At 41.6% G+C, this 20309-nt stretch overlaps 1 protein-coding gene across 2 annotated transcripts in view; it reads right to left on the bottom strand.

The window, feature by feature from the left end:
• LOC125639184 (neuroendocrine protein 7B2) overlaps nucleotides 1–20309 on the bottom strand; it is an 85355-nt gene that overhangs the window by 26495 nt on the left and 38551 nt on the right. Inside the window, exons 1-3 of one of the 2 annotated variants that reach the window (XM_048855826.2) lie at nucleotides 18018–18241; nucleotides 17621–17758; nucleotides 16502–16734 (exon numbers count right to left, since the gene is read on the bottom strand). In XM_048855826.2, coding sequence (XP_048711783.1) covers nucleotides 16502–16727 — 226 coding nt within the window. In that variant the 5' untranslated portion in view covers nucleotides 16728–16734; nucleotides 17621–17758; nucleotides 18018–18241. Of the gene's footprint in view, nucleotides 1–16501; nucleotides 16735–17620; nucleotides 17759–18017 lie in introns of those variants that run through there. The other variant, XM_048855825.2, reaches the window with a different exon arrangement.

Raw genomic sequence — 20309 nt, forward strand, 5'->3', positions numbered from 1 at the left:
TGTTGTAAATGTGATTTGGCAGAGTAGGAGGCAGAGTGCTTCCCTAATGAAAAAGAAATCAGGAGGAGACAATTGTTTCAAAATTAAAATAAGACTTCAATTGTTCTTATTACTGTGAATGGGAAGCTATAAACCGCTCCAGATAAGCTGCTGGTGCCCCCATGTGCATAAATGTGGTTTTACTGTTCTCCTATGTGGGAGAATATAACTAGTCTGAAATGTTGATTAATTTGTACATAATGCCAGAACTCCAATATTTTAAAATATCTTTTATCCTAAGAGTTTGCATGAATTTTACAGCTGTACCACCAAAACACAGATTGGTATTTCAGGGGAGACTGCATTGTCTCTTAGGGTGTAGACAGGAAAAGTGTCTTCCTCTTTGTTCTGGATAGCACTAAGCATATGATAATGTTTTTTGAAATGTTGGGGAGGTTTCCTATGTCCATATGTCATAGGAATGTTGTTTTGTTCAAATCTGATTAATTCGTTTAAATTATTATGCATTAATTCAGAGGGGATACCATTATTCTCCTGGTGCTGTATTTCCTCAAGTTCAGAGAGCGTTCATTGTATAATACTTCGGTAATCAATTAAAATGGTTATTTAAAAAACCTCAGTAAGACTTTCCTTTATTTTTTTCCACTTGCTTTCAAGTTTTTTCCTTAGCATACAACCCTGCTACTGCGTAAGAAGATCCATATGGCTTCTACCAGCAGTCAGCATGCAGTGCACCATCTGCTCACTGATACATGTATGCTTGGAGTTAGATTTCTAAATTTTGCATTTTGTTCAAATTTACCCCAGTGGAATTTCCTGTTTCCACCATGCCAATGCAGCTTTCAGAAGTCTGCTACAGCGACACCTTAGTCCATATAATAAGATTCCAAGATTGTTACTCTTTCTGTGTGTCACTCAGAAGCCTTTAATGTCAGTTCAGTAAGTGTGAAGTAATGAAAACAGGTAGAAGCAAGGCTGAGAGCTCTTTTTGTTTAGAATATCACCAGGTTCAATCATCACTGAGATTCACAGTGTATTACCTGTGCTATAGAGTAAGTCCTTCTGAGATGCCAGACTTCCGCTACATTCTGATGCTATCATTGGTTTCCCATGACACCCTTCCTGCTGGGGCAGAGATAAAGAAGCGCAGGACAGGGCAGTAGCAGGCTGCAGCTACACAGAGCAGTAGGGAGTCTGTTACCTCATTGCTGTACATAGTTCCTTGTTCATAACAAAGGGCTTATCTTAACACCACTCTGCTCATCAGTACAATACTATATGGCACCAGGCACATGAGAGGGCACAGTGTGCTGGAAGACCCAGTGGGAGGTAACAGTGAAATGAATGCTACAGAGCCCATGCAATTGCACATAACTCCCCCACCAGCCCTGAGAATCAGAGGAAATGCTGAATATACCTAGAAATGGTTCAAACAACAATTTGAACTGTATATGAAGGCCACAGAGGCAAATCTGCTGCTTTTAACAGTGGCAGGCACAGAAGCCCTAGGTATGGTCTGTTTCAGAGTAACAGCCGTGTTAGTCTGTATTCGCAAAAAAAGAAAAGGAGTACTTGTGGCACCTTAGAGACTAACCAATTTATTTGAGCATGAGCTTTCGTGAGCTACAGCTCACTTCATCGGATGCATACTGTGGAAATCATCGGATGCATACTGTGGAAAGTGAAGACTTTCCACAGTATGCATCCGATGAAGTGAGCTGTAGCTCACGAAAGCTTATGCTCAAATAAATTGGTTAGTCTCTAAGGTGCCACAAGTACTCCTTTTCTTTTTTAGGTATCGTCTGTGAAGATGGTAGGGGAGAGAGAGGAAAGCGTCACACAAATAATGAAAATGTTGAAGCTCATTGTATCCCTAGAAAAAATGTTACTTCAGAAAGATGTATGTTGAGAAAGAGAACACAGAATAAAGGGGAACAATACTGGAGTTTGACTTAATACTAGAAAGTTTGTCCTGTGATTTCTGAATAATAAAAGTCTCTCTCATTAATGACCAGATTGTCCTGAGATGTAACAATAAAAAAAATGTTAATGGTTACTAAGGGAGATGGATCTGACACTAGAAAGGGCAAGCAGCAGAACAAACAACCACCTAAAAAAACTTGGAGAAAGAAACAGAGCATATGACCAGGGCTGGCCTTAGGGAAAATTTTTCAGAGTAACAGCCGTGTTAGTCTGTATTCGCAAAAAGAAAAGGAGTACTAGTGGCACCTTAGTACTGTAGCTCACAAAAGCTTATGCTCAAATAAATTGGTTAGTCTCTAAGGTGCCACTAGTACGCCTTTTCTTAGGGAAAATGACACCCTGGCCGAATTTCTATTTTGGCACCCCTGGACCCTGTGAGCAACCCCCCACCATTGCCCCTGGCCCCCACAGCTCTCCACCCCATCACCTCTGGGCCCTGCTGCCTCCCCCCAGTGCTTAATTTGTATTGAAAGAGGCACCAGGGCTCAGCCCCAGCATAAATTAAGCTGGGCAGCCAGAGAGCAGTGGCTGCTGGGTGGGCACCCAGCTCTAAAGGCAACGCCACTACCAGCAACAGCACAGAAGTAAGAGTGGCATGATATATAGTGTATTGTCACCCTTACTTCTGTGGTGCTGCTGTGGCTTGTAGTGCCTGGTGCTCGGCCTGCAAATCAAGGCAGGCTTTGCGCTGTCACATGAGGCTGCATCTTGCCAGAGCCCAAAGCCCTCCTGCAGCTCTTTGGCCACTCCTGGCTCACTAGAGGTGCCATTTCAGATTTGGGGGTGTGTGTCTGTGTGTGCGCACGCAACTTTAACTGTGATTCGAGGGGCTACTTCGGCACCCAAAAACTAGGTTTTTTGCGGATAATAAATTAGAAATTAGCTGACAAAAACACTGTATTGAATTCCTATAGAAAGAAACGAAAAAATATATGCAAACACCAATTAAAGCCATATTTTAAGTTTATATGTAAGTTTAGAACAGTCAGGAAATAATACAGGCAAGATATTCCCAATCGCAAGCCTTCAAGTATCTGTTCTGGAGCTTTAACACAGATATCAGAAACTAGGGCTGTCGACTAATTGCAGTTAGCTCACACAATTAACTCAAAAAATTAATGGAGATTAATCCGCAGTTTTAATCGCACTGTTAAACAACAGAATACCAATTGAAATTTATAATATTTTGGATGTTTTTTCTACATTTTCAAATATATTGTATTCTGTGTTGTAATTGAAATCGAAGTGTATATTATTTTTATTACAAATATCTGCACAGTAAAAATGATAAAACAAAAGAAATAGTATTTTTCTATTCACCACATACAAATACTGTAGTGCAATCTCTTCATCATGAAAGTGCAACTTACAAATGTAGATTTTTTTTGTTACATAACTGCACTCAAAAAGAAAACAATGTAAAACTTCAGAGCCTACAAGTCCACTCAGTCCTACTTCTTGTTCAGCCAATCGCTAAGACAAACAAGTTTGTTTACATTCCCGGGAGATAATGCTGCCTGCTTCTTATTTACAATGTCACCAGAAAGTGAGAACAGGCATTTGCATGGCACTTTCATAGCTGGCACTGCAAGGTATTTACATCCCAGATATGTTAAACATTTGTATGCCCCTTCATACTTCGGCCATCATTCCAGAGAACATGCTTCCATGCTGGTGATGCTCATTAAAAAAAATGTGTTAATTAAATTTGTGACTGAACTCCTTGGGGGAGAATTGTATGTCCCCTGCTCTGTTTTACCCACATTCTGCCATATATTTCATGTTATAGCAGTCTCGGATGATGACCCAGCACATGTTGTTCATTTTAAGACACTTTCACAGCAGATTTCACAAAACACAAAGAAGGTACCAATGTGAGATGTCTAAAGATAGATACAGCTCTTGACCCAAGGTTTAAGAATCTGAAGTGCCTTCCAAAACTGAGAGGGACGAGATGTGGAGCATGTTTTCAGAAGTCCTAAAAGAGCAACACACTGATGCGGAAACTACAGAACCCGAACCACCAAAAAAGAAAATCAACCTTCTGCTGGTGGCATCTGACTCAGATAATGAAAATGAACACATGTCAGTCCACACTGCTTTGGACTGTTATCGAGCACAACCCATCATCAGCATGGACGCACATCCCCTGGAATAGTGGTTGAAGCATGAATATTTAGCACACCTGGCACATAAATATCTTGCAATGGGCTACAACAGTGCCATGAGAATGCCTGTTCTTATTTTCAGGTGACATTGTAAACAAGAATTGGTTAGCATTATCTCCCGGAAACATAAACAAACTTGTTTGTCTGAGCGATTGGCTGAACAAGAAGTAGGACTGAGTGGATTTACAGGCTCTAAGATTTTACATTGTTTTATTTTTGAATGCAATTTTTGGTACATAATTCTACATTTTTAAGTTCAACTTTCTTGAAAAAGAGATTGCACTACAGTACTTGTGTTAGGTGAACTGAAAAATAATATTTCTTTTGTTTTTTTACAGTGCAAATCCTTGTAATCAAAAATAAATATAAAGTGAGCATTGTACACTTTATATTCTGTGTTGTAATTGAAATCAATATATTTGAAAATGTAGAAAACATCCAAAAATATTTAAATAAATGGCATTCTATTGTTGTTTAACAGTGCGATTAAAATAAAAATAAATAAAATCTGCTTACTTTCTCAGACACACTCAATGTTACCGCCATTAGCTACTCTATTTTAGTCAATTGTTTTTCACTCCACTAAAAACGTATTTACTTATTTTTAACATACGTGATTAAGGGTTTTTTTTCTCTTTTACTAAGAAGGGGGAATTTATATATCTAATTATTTTGGCATTTATGTTTACCGATCACAATCATGTACATGACTCACTGACATTTGACTCTATCATTACCATTAGTATCAGACTTGGAACCACATTGATTTTTGTATGAATTTTAAGTTATTTAACACATATAACTGAAAATAGGCAACTTTCATCTGCCCAGTGTCTAAAGTTATGTGTTTAGCTAATTGTTTTTAAACTGGCACTGCTAGGGTTTTGTACAAGCTAAATTTACATTCTAGAAAGATACTATTCGTTTATTGTACCATTTTAAATAATGAATGACAAAGCACAATATGGTAATAAAAGTAATAATGATAATTACTCCAGCCAGGACAGGTTAGGCATTTTAGAATTCACTACTCAAATAATTAAATTTAAGCATAAGAGAGAAACAAAATTATGAAATGCACAGGTCAGTCAAAAAACTAAAATAACAGTACTGTAATCCTTAACGAACTTTGAAAGAATAAAATTACAGAGAATATATGTACATTGCACATTTTGAAAGGAAGTACCAGGAAGTAACATCAACAATAATAATACAAGTGTGTGTGTGAGAAAGATTGTGTATGTTGGGGAGACTGTGTGTGTGTTAGGGGAGTGTGTGAGTGAGTGAAAGTGCATGTCTGTGAGAGACAGTGTGTGTTGGGGAGTGTGAGTGTGTGTCTGTTAGGAGGAGTGTATGACAGTGTGTGTATACTGTGTGCATGTGAGAAAAGGTATGTTGGGGAAGAGTGTGAGAGAGCGTGCATGTATGAGTCAGTGGCACCCTGACCCCGATCCCCGGCAGCAGCACCAGGTGGGGCGGGAGAAGGCCCAGCACCCTGACCCTGGTCCCCCACAGAAGCTCTGGGGGCTGTGGAGGAAGCCCCAGCACCTGGGGCCCTGGGACTGGAGGAGCTCTCGCTACCTGTCATGGCCTCAAGGCTGGGGGATCTCTCGCTCCCCACTGCAGCCTGGGACTATGGCGGGGGGGATAGAGCTTCTCTGGTCTTGGGGCCACAGTGTGGGAGGAGAAAGTAGAAAATGGGTTGTGGGGCCGCAGAATGGGGAGGACCACAGGCAGAGGGGAGCGGAATGGGGGCAGGATCGCAGGCGGATGGTATGTGGAGGGGCCCCTCACTTGCTCTGGCCCAGGGCCCCAGGAAACCTTAATCCGCCTCTGGAAAGTGTGTGTGTGTGTGTGTGTGTATGTGAGAGACAGAGTGTGTGTTGGGGAGCGTATGAAAGACAGTGCGTGTTGGGGAAGTGTGTGTGAGAGACAGTGTGTGCGTCAGTACGCTGTCTCTTTCAGAAATCATTCAGGATCAGGAGCCTGAAGGCTTGTTCAGACTTCAGCAGCCACAGCAGCTCCCACTCTGGACCCAGAAAGGCAGCAGCACAGAGAGGCTCCCCATTTCCCCACCACCCCAGGGCAGTGGAGACCAGGTACATGGGTGGGGGGAGGGACACACCCTAACATCTGCCTGTCCTCCCCCCCTCCGCCCACTCTGCACAGCAGACAGATGCTCTAAGTCCCAAGCGGCTTAGCCAGGAGTGGCTCCGGAGGAGATGGGGACAGAAGCAGCGGTGGCTGCACACAGCAGTGGAGCAAGGTGAAGGAGGGGAACCCCTGCTCCAGCGGAGTCACTTGGCTGGTTGTCCAACTGCCCCCCTGCAGTTTGGGCCCCTCTGTCCTCTCCAGATGCTGCTGCTCGCCTGGCTGCCTCCGTAAGCCCAGCTGACTCTCGGCAGTCAGGTGGGACTCAGGTACCAAACTCTGTGCCAAGCACCATCTTGAGTAGGCCGCCATGGGCTGCTGCCCAGCCCACCTGCCCCTAAAGCTGGCCCTGCATACGACTGTGAGTACTACGGCTAAACCAGCAGGGGAGAAATACACAGAAATTAAATTGGCCAGAGACAGAAATGTAGAAAAGCAGGAAAAAATGCCAGCAATGTGGCAACCAGCATTCAGGCAAATATATAGAAACTTTAATAAACCCAACTATTATGCTAACGTGTACAGAAAAAGCAGAAGGGTGTCTGTATTAAGTACAGAAAAAAATTCCTGAAGTGAAAAGGAAGAACTGTTCCTAAGCTCAGTAATGGAGGAGGCTGAAAACTCAAAAGATTGGCTAATTAAAATGTGCACAAATGGCACTTACATGGCATACAAAATAGACACTGGGCACAAGTAAATGTAATAAGAGAAACTGAAAAGGGGATACGTAAAAAGTACATAAAAGTGGGTACATTGAAAGAGTATGTGAAAGTCTATAATGGAGGAACAATTCCAGAGTTGGGGCAGTGCACATTGATAGAAAGGGGAAATGATAAAACATGAGAGTTTGTGCTGGTACACAGAGGCAAGCAACCAGTCTTTGGCCTACACAGGTGTGAGTTCCTTGGTCTCAGAGAATATATGTTACAGATAGACAGAATGACAACACAGAACTAGGTATGAAAGTATTAATAGAATTAAAGCATTAATATATGAAAATGGATTATCAGGAAAAGGTGCCTCCCCATAACAAATAAGATACAGTTAAGAGACAATTTAGAACCTGTGGGATGTGCTACATGAAAAATTCCACAAGTCTTAAGAAAGAGTCTAGAAGAAGAGCTGCAAAAGAAGAGAGAAAGGTACCATTCGGTGAATAGAAGAACCAACAGATTAGGGTTCACTTCTAAGTAATCATAGAGTGGAAAGGAGGGTGGTCTACAGCTCTGAATGGACCCTAAGAGGTCAAACAACACCATAAAAAGATAACACTTTCACTCGCCCACAAGAAACGAACTATTGTCTGAGATGGCCCGAGCCAAAATGTTCAGCAAATTAGATGCATCAGCAGGATTCTGGCAGATCCCCTTTAACACTGGAGTTCCAAGAGCTGCACTTTAAATACACCATTTGGCAACTATGAAAGGCAGTCTTAGGAAGCAGTAATAGTTTTGGCTCCAGAAGTATTTCACTGTACAATGAGCCAGATGCTAGAGGATCTATCAGGAGTGAAAGTGTACAGTGATGACATAATAATTTGGGGGCAACACTGCCATTGAGCATCAGAAATGACTGAGGAGAGTAATGGAAATTGGGAGGGCTAATAATCTTAAACTGAATAAGGCCAAATAACAATTTTAAATAAGGAGAAAAAATACTTGGGAGAGTGACTGACCTCAAAAGGAATCTTGCCTGATAAAGATTCAGGGAATTCTGAACATATTGAGACCTGAAGATAAAAAGGGAATTCAAAGGCATGGCATGTTGAATTATGTCAGCAAGTTCATACCTAAGTATGCAGCTTGCACAGTTCACCAAAGACATCTCCTCCACATCATCGCCGAATGGGCATGAATGCCAGATCATGAAAGAGAGTTCATTAATTCAAAGCACATTATGACATCAGCTCCAGTGGTGCAATATTTTAACCCACTGAAAGACATCAAACTTTCTACAGATGCCTCAAAGGGAGGGCTGGGAGCAGTACTATTTCCGTGTCATGGAACTGACTGGTTGCCAGTTTTGTATGCATCTAGGATATGAGAAGCCATAAAGATGAAGTACACACAAATTGAAAAGAAAAAAAGATATTAGGTCTCATATGTGGATATACAAGATTTCAAGACTTTCTCTATTGTTGTAGCTTCAAAGCAGAAACTGATCACCAACTACTGACTCACACACACACAAAAAAGACCTGGAGAAATACAATCCAGGGTACATAAAACACGAATGTATAATGTGACCCTGGAGTTCCAACCTGGAAGTCACTTAATAATGGCATATACAGACTCAAAACCATATGTTCCATCTCACAATGCACAGCCTGATAAACTTGAACAAGCAGTAAACATACAAATGAACATGATAAAAGGGTTATGTGCTGTATCTCCAAGCATAAGGGATGAACTGGAGACAGAAACAGCTAAAGATGAAATGCTGCAAACAGTGATACAAGCTATAAGTAAAGGGGTCGGGGGGAGGGAATCAACACTTCCCATCTGCCCATTCCCACTATAAAAATGAGCTTTCAGAGATCTCAGGATTGCTTTTGAAGGGACAGATCATGGTTCCCACAGTGATGAGCAGGAAAATATTAGAATGAATGCACAAAGAGAACATGGGAATGGCCAAACCAGAAAGGAGAGCTAGAAAAGTTATATTCTAGCCACAGATGAATAGTGACTTTAAAGAAATGTTGAGCTGGAGGAGAACATATCAGAAGTACAGAGATTCCCAGCAGAAAGAACCAATGATACCACATTAACAACTTGCAACTCCATGGGACGAAGTCAGAAATGACGTGTTCCACCTGGGAAGATATAATCACCTGCTTGTAATGGACTAGTTTATCAATTTCCCAGAAGTAGTCATACCTGAAGATGCCACAGAAGCAACAGCTGTCAGGCACATAAAATCTGTATTTGCATGTCACGGAATTCCAAGAACAGTAATAACTGACAATGTTCCACAGTCCAAGAATAGGGATTTCCTGGACTTAGCTAAAATGTACAACTTTCATTATGAGACATCTAGTCCCAGATTCCTCAAACCAATGGATTAGCTGAATGTGGAGTATATATAGAAAAGAACTTGCTCAAAAAAAAAAAAGCTATGAATGCAAGTGAAGATCCATATTTAGCACTACTCAACTATATAGCTACACCTGCTGAACTGTGAAAAGTCACCTGCTTCACTAATCTGCAACATATGTATAAATACTCAAATACCCGATATGGGACAAAAACAAAGGATAACTAAGGAGTCTGTGATAGTGACGAAAAGACTGGGACAGTAAAAACAGACAAAATATTACAATAAAGGAGAAAGACCTCTTTCACAGTTAAAAAAAAACAAAACGAGTGAGACTTTGTCAAGATGGGCACTGGCCACGCAAAGCTACAGTGATCAAAGAGGAACCACCTTGCTCAAACTCTGACCACAGATGAAAGCAAAATCTTATAAAGGAATTGTAAACATCTGCTCAAGACACCTGACAACTTGGCCAAGATAAGTGAAGTAAGAGAAGACGTACAAGTTGAAAACAATTCACAAACTGACCCTGTTATTGACAATGAGTCTGAACTGTTTACTACAGACAAGGACTTCCCTAAAGAGGGTTTGTACTACAGCAGATCAGAAAGGTTGCTGAAGTGCCCTAAGAGACTGATCAATATATGTTAAGGTTGTGTTAAAGCAACCTGAAGGTTTGTTAAATTAGTTATTGTATTTGTTATAGTTTGTTAGTTTAAATTAATACTGTTTTAGTTCAATCAGCAATTTAGAAAGGGATCTAAAAAAGAGAGGATGTACTGTTGAATAAGTTCTCTGGGAAGTGTTGAGATGCTGCACTTCTTGCACACTTTTCATGCAGTCTTTAGGGTTTCCTGTGACACGCTCCCTGTTGGGACCAGAAACAAAGAAGCCCAGGTCAGGGCAGTCGTAGGCTGCAAACACAGACAGGAGTAGACAGTTTGTTATCCTATTCTGTAAATAGTTCCTATTCATAATAAAGAGTTCATATAACAGTCTGCTCCTCATAAATATACTACATTGCCATCCAATTTATAAGTTCTCAGCCATTTTGATTTTATGAATATTTCACCGGTGCAGTGTACAGTTATAGTAAGGCATTTAACTATGCCATGCCAAGAGTCCTAAACTACTGTGAAACCAGAAGTAATTCAACCAATCACCACCGTTTATCTATGCCTAATTTGCATGCAGCAATTTCATTGGTTGTGTGAGAGAGACTGCACAGATGGTGGATTACTTGGATCACTTGTCACCCATGTGTAACAGCACAGGGTTTCAGCTACTAGTCCATGATAATGTTCCTGCTCTACTGAACTCCCTGCCCAACATTTTTTGCACTCTTAGCCGAACCTATTTTAACTGATTAATTAGGTGTTTTTTACTGGAGATAACACAAGGCCTTTAGAGATTCACATAGCAAAACAAATAAGATACAAATATAAAAATGTATGTAATGATTTAAATCAAGAAAGGGATTTACTTTGCAATTCTGGGAATATATATTCTATTATGCTAATATGTACCAAACCACATTTTCTAGGTAGTAAGGAAAGACTTGACATGCTGATACATATGTTCTCATATGTCTATTTTAAAAGAGAGTTGCTTTTGGTGTATGTGGACTTTTACATGAGCAGCACAGTAACTGCAGTTATCTATTGTCAAATTAGCTCTGAATCTTTTAACTTAAAAAATACTTAAAAAAAAATATTCCCTCCACCGAAGTGACAAGTTTTTTCAGGGAGATTCTAATGCACTTGTCCCCCTTTTCTTCCACATTTAGGCTATAACTTACATTGCTCAGGGATGTGAATTAGCCCCCATCCCCACCTCCAAGTGACATAAGTTACACTGTCCTAAGAACCAGTATGGACCTAAGAGCCGGTGGTGTTGGCAGGCAAGCTGGAGTAATGTCAATGACAGAGCTCTCTCCCGTCGGCTTAGAGCGTCTGCACTAGTTGTCCTGCTGTAGGCTCTGTAGTGTAGCCATAGCCTAAGTCTGTGCTGACTTCCTCAGTTCCTTAAGCACAACCATCAAGCTGCTGGCTAAGAAATAGCAGAAAAAGCAGGGACTAAAAGGAGGGCTCTGTTGCAGGGGACTGCATAATCTTCCAGTATTTTTTCCTTTTATCATCTTGCTTTATGAACTTCACAGCCTTTCTTAACAATAACATTTTTGTTATGTTAAAAGGGTTATCAAAGCCCTTATTTGGATTTAAAAGATTATCAAAATAAACACTCAGCAGTTTGCTAACACTTGTTTACTATAAAACAGCCACTACAATCCTGCCTCTAAAGTGGCCAATTAAATTGCTTTTTTAAAGCAGTGTAGCTACATTGGTGCAAAAGGTTAGCAAGTAACAGATTGCTACTTTGCTGTGGTGATCCCTAAGAGTAGGAATTTCCTTTCCCAGGACGTGTCTCAGCTCCTCCTTCACCACACTTAGAACAATATCAAAAAACATTTCTACTTATTTTTGTGGTTGGTTGGTTGGCTTTTTTGTTCATTTGTTTTGTTTTGTTACAAGTCTTGACCCTTTAATATTAAATTTTTCCTCTTTCTAGTCAGGTGCCTCTCCCCCATTTATCTACAGGTGGGTTTTTTTTTATTATTTAGATTGCTGTTGGTTATGACTGTGCAGCAATAGTAACTGGCAACTCATAGGTGAGCTCTTTCAGATATTGCACTATGTATTCTAAAAATTCACCTACATACTGTAATTTCCCCCATAGCTCAGTCAAAAGCCATTGATTGACCAGGCAAGTCATAGCAATTTTTTTTTTAAATTAAGGATGCCTTAATAGTTTGAAAACAAACTAAGATCCTATATAGAACTGAGAGAAGATTGGAATTTCTGTCCTGGAGGAAATTCTGGTATTTCAACATTTGTTTTCATCCCAAAATGGGACAAACAGTCAAAATATCAAAAAAAATTGTGGAATTAAAAGATCTGGAAAATTTCAATTCGGATATGTCAAAATGTTTTGTTTTCAGTCGATTCGACATTAAACCACATCTGGCTAAGGTGCCATGGTGATCATGGGAGTTGTAGTTTGAGTGCCTTATGGCCTCATTTCACACTATGAGACCGGCTTCCTGCTTGGAATACATTTCCCATTTTGCTTTGTCTGCAAAATGTCAACTGGCTGACTAACTGAAGTTACTCAGAAGTTTGGAATGTCAGAAATAAATTGACAATGATGGATTAGCTGGCAGACTGCAAGAGAAATGGTCAAAGGTGCAACTTTTCACATGGATAGCATATATATTTCTCTAAAGCTGATGCTATCCCCTAGTATGGCTGGCAGGTGGCATTCTAGGAGTAATGTGACCATTTCAACACTAGAAAGAACTAAGTATATCACATCATCAATATAGTAAGTTTTTTCTCCTCAGTTTTCACAGACAAGGTCAGCTCCCAGACTGTTGCACTGGGCAGCACAGTATGGGGAGGAGGTGAGCAACCCTCAGTGATGAAAGAACAGGTTAAGGACTATTTAGAAAAGGTGGACATGCACAAGTCCATGGAACCGAATCTATGCATCCAAAAGTGCTGAGGGAGTTGGCTGATGTGATTGCAGAGCCATTGGCCATTATCTATGAAAACTCATGGCGATCGGGGGAAGTCCCAGACGATTGGAAAAAGGCAAATATAATACCCATCTTTTAAAAAGGGAAGGAGGAGAATCTGGGGAACTACAGCCTCACCTCAGTCCCTGGAAAAATTATGGAACCGGTCCTCAAGGAAGCATTTGGAGGAGAGGAAGGTGATCAGGAACAGTCAACATGGATTCACCCAGGGCAAGTCATGCCTGACCAACCTGATTGCTTTCTATGATGAGATAACTGGCTCTGTGGATATGGGGAAAGTGGTGGATGTGATATATCTTGACTTTAGCAAAGCTTTTGATACGGTCTCCGAAAGTATTCTTGCCAGCAAGTTAAAAAGAGTATGGATTGCATGAATGGACTATAAGGTGGATAGAAAGCTGGCTAGATCGTCGGGCTCAATGGGTAGTGATCAACGGCTCGATGTCTAGTTGGCAGCCGGTATCAAGAGGAGTGCCCCAGGGGTTGGTCCTGCGGACAGTTTGGTTCAACATTTTCATTAATGATCTGGATGATGGGATGGATTGCATCCTCAGCAAGTGCGTGGATGACACTAAGCTGCGGGGAGAGGTAGATATGCTGGAGGATAGGGATAGGGTCCAGAGTGACCTAGACAAATTGGAGGATTGGGCCAAAAGAAATCCAATGAGGTTCAACAAAGACAAGCACAGAGTCCTGCACTTAGGATGGAAGAATCCCATTCACTGTTACAGGCTGGAGACCAACTGGATAAGCAGCAGTTCTACAGAAAAGGAACTGGGGATTACAGAGGACAAGAAGCTGGATATGAGTCAACAGTGTGCCCTTGTTGCCAAAAAGGCCAATGGCATATTGGGCTGATTAGTAGGAGAATTGCCAGCAGATCAGGAAGTGATTATTCCCCTCTATTCAACATTGGTGAGGCTACACCTGGAGTATTGTGTCCAGTTTTGGGCCCCCCACTACAGAAAGGATGTGGACAAATTGGAGAGAGTCCAGCAGAGGGCAACAAAAATGATTAGAGGACTGGAACACATGACTTATGAGGAGAGGCTGGGGAAACTGGGATTGTATAGTCTGCAGAAGAGAAGAATGAGGGGGGATTTGATAGCTGCTTTCAACTACCTGAAACGGGGTTTCAAAGAGGATGGATCTAGACTGTTCTCAGTGGTAGTAGATGACAGAACAAGGAGTAAAGGTCTCAAATTGCAGTGGGGGAGGTTTAGGTTGGATATTAGGAAAAACTTTTTCACTAGGAGGGTGGTGAAGCACTGGAATGCGTTACCTAGGGAAGTGGTGGAATCTCCATCCTTAGAGGTTTTTAAGGCCCGGCTTGACAAAGCCCTGGCGGGGATATTTAGTTGGGGATTGGTCCCGCTTTGAGCAGGGGGTTGGCCTAGATGACCTCCTGAGGTCTCTTCCAACCCTAATCTTCTATGATTCTATAAGCTTGGAATTTTAAAGTCAATATGAAATACTAAGTTCTACTAACTGTGCTGCAAAACCAAGCTGCCTAGCTGACCTATAAGGAATTTTAAATGGGATGTGGAAAAGAAAGACAGTGGGTTTGTAACTTTTTTTATTTTACTCTTTCTGATTTATAAAGAAGAAACAAAATCTTGAAAGAATTCATACGCACATTAGAAATTCAAGATTTGTCTACCGTATTTCCACCTGAAGTCTTCCTGGATGACTAGAGAACTATTTAACATCACCAGTAAATGAAGTGAAATCTGAACAACTGGGAGAAGGGGTTTTTAGTCAGTCAATCAGTTTTAAACTAGTTGTTTTTGTTAATACCTTTTTAATTCAAAGGTGGTGGCAAACAGTTGAGAAGAAAAATATCCTTGTTAAAAATACAAATTTCATCATCCCTGTAATTAAGGGCTAAGATATTCCAGTCCTCTGGTTGTCCAAGTAGAGGAGAGATTTGTTTTTCCTCAAATTTTAGCAAAATACAAGTAGGGGGAAAAAACAACAACAAAATACACAAACAAAACAAAACATAAAACAGCAAACAGCTCACCTCCACACCTTTCAGTTGCTCTGAATATATCCTAAAGAAGCAAAAAAAATGACAGTACCAATTTTCCCCCATCATTCCCTGTTACAAATTATTTAAGTGGTTTGGAAAACTACAAGTTGCCGTGACAATTTCATTAGCAGAGATACAAATGAGAGGTCTACAAGGGACTGTTACAAGTGCACAATTAAATTTCTTCTACTCAGCCCCTATCCATCCAGCCATACGTCATCTGTTTGGCTAGGGGATTCCTTTAAGTAGGGGTGACAAGGAGAGTCATCATGGAAAAAATAGTTATGTTCTGCATTTTTGGCAAAAAATACCATCAAGCTATATAGCAACTTACTTTTGGCCTAACTTGAGTGAGAGCACATTTTGTTGCCACAATCAAAGCTTTATTTTTCCACTGGCTCATCAAACCACATACTAATGTGTCTTTATTAATTTGGGCTATTCTATGTTATATATATTTGACCATTAATTATGAACCCTAATATAAAAACCAATACGTTACAGCACAAATCTTCATAAATTTTACAATACTATTGTATTTTAAATTCCTTAAAATATTTTGCTTATTATAAAACAAATCCTTGAGCTGGCTGTTTCAGACAGTTTGCACAGTTAAAGAAAATTATGATTCAAATGAAACTTCTCACCTGAATCAGCTCAGAAATGTAGGCCAAACCCTTTGAAAACGAACAAAGGCCAAGTTCTGCTCTTCATGACAAACACTGTGGAGCTGCAGGTCAGGATCCTCAGCCCCAGCCAGCCCGGGTGCCCATGCAATAGGTTTTGGCCACTACCTCAGGATATGGAGGAGAATGGTGGGTGTGGCCTGCTGCTCCGCACTACACAGGGTTTTGGTTCACTAGCTTCACACTGTATGGAAACCCACTCTTCATGCCCACAGCCCAACTTTCTAGGGTGAGCTGCACAGAACTCCATGGGACACAGGAAAAGTCCACCTGCATAGGGTATTTTGTTATCTTGCATGTCACTGCAGAAAGTTTTAAGCTGTTTTGGGCCATACGTGCCCGTGTAGAGAGCACCACAATTCGGTCCTACAGAATGAATTTGCTTCACACAAAAACAGAGTAACAAATATACAGCCAATCGGTTAAATAGGATCAGTAAATTGTGGGGAACTATGCATGTTTAGTGGTTACACGTAGCATGACAGACACTCACATTGGGGCAGGATCTTGCGAGAAACTCCCTTTTTCAGCCATTGCAGGGAGAAATCACCAAGACAACATTACTTGGTGTCCAAAGCAGGTGCACACAAACCTCCACATTCTCCTCTTGTCAATGCAATCTATAGATTAGCACCACAGTTAGCCTTAAAAGAGAGAGTAATTACAAAACGGAGGCTAGATTTAGGGATTTAAATGAAGGAACAATAAAGGCCCAGACTGGAGAACTGCACAGTATATGACTTTTGCAAGTCTACCAGGAACTTTTGCATACACATAAAACAACTGTCCACAGCCTAAGGGCTACAAGAGAATGAAAAGAAACATAATATAATGCAACGTAGGAAATAACTACCTTCAATGCTCTGTGGACCCACTAGATTCATAGCCTGGTGTGCTGGATATTCTACTCGGGGTCTGGCAATGCCCAATTGTTCCATAACCCCATGAAGTAGTCTTTGAATATCTGCTTCAGAAACTCTATCTGGGGTCCTAGGACTGTGACTAGAAGCCAACGCCAATCCAAATGCTAGCAAAAATACGATGTTATAAAGCAACGTAGTTGTCATTCTGGTGGCCATTTTTAACCTGTGAAAATAAAATACATTAAATAGATGATAAATGATAAAGTGAGTAAAATATTGAATGCATATCTCAAAAGAACTTGTCAGGTAAGCTGCCATTATCAGCTAAAAGAATTTTTCAAACAGGGAGGAGAAATTTTGGGGGAGAAAATTTTGGGAGTCAGTAAACTGTTAATTTTTGCACAGCATTGATTCATAGCATTTATTAATTACCTTTCTGCCATGATAAAACAAAACAGACCCACTGATTCACTTTGGAAAACTGAAGGGTTAAAAGTTAGCTAGATATAGTTATAATGCATGGTTCTTCCTTCTCCCCTGTTTTAATTTAGTATTTTAAAGTATGTCATAAAGCTACAGTGGGAATACTAGGAATTGCTCTGTTTTGTGCTGTGCTTTTCAAACTTTACTCTTCCACTTGCTCTAAGAAATAAAATACTCTCAGGTTTGTTTGGTTTTTTTTAAAAGGGGTTGCATAACATTTTGATCTCCATCGCAGATTGACAACCCATCACACACGCTCCCTCTCTCTCATTTCTCCCCATCTAGAACAAACAGGCTTCATTTATTCCACTAGACTACGTTTCACCAAATGGCCGCTCTGCCTGCATGAGACAGGCACAGAATCCAGTCATGACCACCTGTCATTCTCTTTATAAGGCTACATTTTAAACAACCTGTTTGTCCTTTTTGGTCAGCTGCTGTCATAGGAAAATGGATTTATTCGCGTATTTTGGTTATGCTAATGAAAGTCTATATTATTCACTTGCCCTGCTTTTCCAAGCCAGAGACTTAAAGATCGGTTTCTCCCTTTATGGTATTTTTCCTTAATATAATAATGTACAGTAAAGTGACCTTGAGCCCTGAGGTAATGGCAAAAAAAATCCCACCTAAAAAAGCTGGAGAGAGAGAGAGAGAGAGAGAGAGATCCTGCTCCCTGTGTGTGGCTCCAGAATGCCCCACATCCCTGCTCTGTCACTTGATCTCCAGGAGATCTTCACCCCACTCACTAGCAGCAAGCTGGGGCACTGGAAAGAAAAATGGATCCTTTCAGGCTACTAGATAGATAAGCGGTAATAAATCTGCCTTCCTCCTGTGTGTGTGGCCGTGTCACGCACACACAGCCCTGTGCCCCTCCTCTCCGGCCCCGAAAGCCCCCCACCCTCGCGGAGTACTCCCTGTACGCAGAGCGAACCCCCTCCGCAGGGCTGAGCGGCATCGGGGTATAAAACACCTGCCCCTCCCCCCCGCCCCGGCTGAGGCACGGGCCAGACGCGCGGCACTCACCGCCCGGCGCTGCGCTGGGGAAGGCGAGCTCTCGCTGGGCAGATGTGGGGTGGCACCGGCTGACTGAAGCGCCGAGCAGAAGGAGGCGGCGGCCTGTGCTGTGACCATTCATGCGCAGTCCCAGCCCTCTTCCCCCGCCTTGCTTTGCCCCTGCGGCAGGTGCGGGGGGAAGGTAGTCATGTCAGCAGCATCCATTGCAGCGAGCAGCTGCCGCGCAGCGACGAGGCGTGGCCGGGCCCCCTCTCCGCACACAGGGCCGCCTAGGCACCCAGCACCCTCTATACACAACACCGCGTGTGGGTCACACACGCCCCAGACACACAAAAGCTGACCTCCCACAGTTACCTACCCAACACGGTGAAGTGTGCCTATAGTTCCTACATACAGCCCCCCCCAACCCCCCATGCTGTGCTTTCACACACAGGGACTGCACAGTGCAAACATAACACAAACCAGTAGGTGAAAATCTGAACAAACTAGACGGGGTGGAGGGTGTTAAAGGGCAGCTTTTTGCTCTCTCTGAGACTGAAAGGGACACCCATAAATCTCCTGGACGATTCGGCAAGCCATGTTCAACCGCTATTCAAGTGGTTTTGAACGGAAAGACCATGCTGCTGCTAAATAGGTTAGGTAATCAGCAACCCAGAGTGCCTCAAGGGAAAACAGCCAGGCCATGTAGGTGGAAGAAGCCAGGGTAAGAGACACCCTAAAAAACTCCTCTCTAAACAGATCTAACTGTAATGGGAAAGCAGATGGCAAAAGTAGCCTGGAAGGTGTTTATGGGATAACTTATCTACAGAAAGAGTGAACAATTATTTAAATTGGACTTTTCCCACATTCCCAATTAGGTTTTTTGACTAACAGTTGTTCAGAATTGATTTCCTGCGTGTAACTCGGTACGGGACAACCATACAAAGTGACTGTTGATGTGAGTGCTGTAGAAGCCGGTGCCTCGGCTGAGCAAATTTGTAGAGTCACCTATCATGGAGGACACAATTGCATCTGATTAAAGTATAGTTGCAGTGTTGTTGTAGCCATGTTGGTCCCAAGATATTAGAAAGAGAAAGCAAGTGAGGTAATATTTTTTTAATCGAATCAACTTCTGTTTGTGAAATAGACAAATTTTCAAGCAACTCAGCGCTCTTCTTCAGGTCTGATTAAAGTAGCAAGATTGAGTGATAAAATTCAAAGGAAGGTTTGGCTAAATGAAGACGTTCATCATTTATTTGTATGCTTGAAGAATAGTAACTATTTAAAAAGTGAGTTTACAATGTACAACACCATCCTTACCTGACGAATAAGAGCACCTAATTGTTCACCCAGAGCAAAGAACATCTCCAAAGAGAACTAGCCTCAGCAGCTGTGCTCCACACTTCTGGTGTTTTGTTTTTTAAGATATACTTTGATCAATGCACTTATCCCTTCCAGGGATCTGCTTCAGCTGGGTAGTTTCTTATGCTTTACATTAGGGCCATGAGATTTTCAACAGGATGTTTTCAAAATCCTGCTCTACCACTTTCAACATCAGTGGTTGCCTCGCTAGTTTACTTATGCTAGGGTATAATGAAGAACTTTTCCAAGTTATTAACACATTCTGCTTGGTTAAAGAAGTAAACTCACAACTGTCAGGGTCAGAGTAACTCCAGGATGAATGTTAAAAGAAATTACAGATGATGACAAAGTAACTGGTGGGAAATGGGTCTCACTAACACAGTAACAATATTTGCCACAGTGAATGTGAATTTATGCCTTTTGCAGAAGAGATATTTTCCAATAGTCAAACTGAACACACATTTAGTAGAGATAAACTAGACATTAAAACAGAAGAATGTCTTGCTTAAGCCCCAGAGTAATTCACAAACAAGGGGAAGATAGGCATTCAGTGGACTAAGTCATGTGTGTGGTCCAGTCCAGTCGGCATGCTCATAGGCTACTTACTGGCTCAAGTCCCCTTAAAATCAAGGGGAAACCATACACCCTATAACCTTTACCCCAGCCATTAGAGCACTCACCTGGGATGTGAGACCCAGGTGCAATTCTTCTTTCTGCCAGCAGGGGAGAAAGAATTTGAAGAGGGTTCTGCTACCTTCTAGCTAGATGTCCTAACACCTACATACAGAGTCAGTATACAGACTACATACAGAGTCAGTATCATGCTCACTCTTTCTGCCTCAATGACTGTTTAAGTATAATATCTACAGTGGAACAGTCGTTCAGGCAGAGAGAGAGACTCTGCAGTCCAGTGGTTAGGGCACCTACTGGGGAAGTAGGAGAGCCCAAGTCCAGTCCCCC

The sequence above is a fragment of the Caretta caretta genome, chromosome 6 (assembly GCF_965140235.1).
Source record: "Caretta caretta isolate rCarCar2 chromosome 6, rCarCar1.hap1, whole genome shotgun sequence".
Lineage (NCBI taxonomy): Eukaryota > Metazoa > Chordata > Testudines > Cheloniidae > Caretta > Caretta caretta.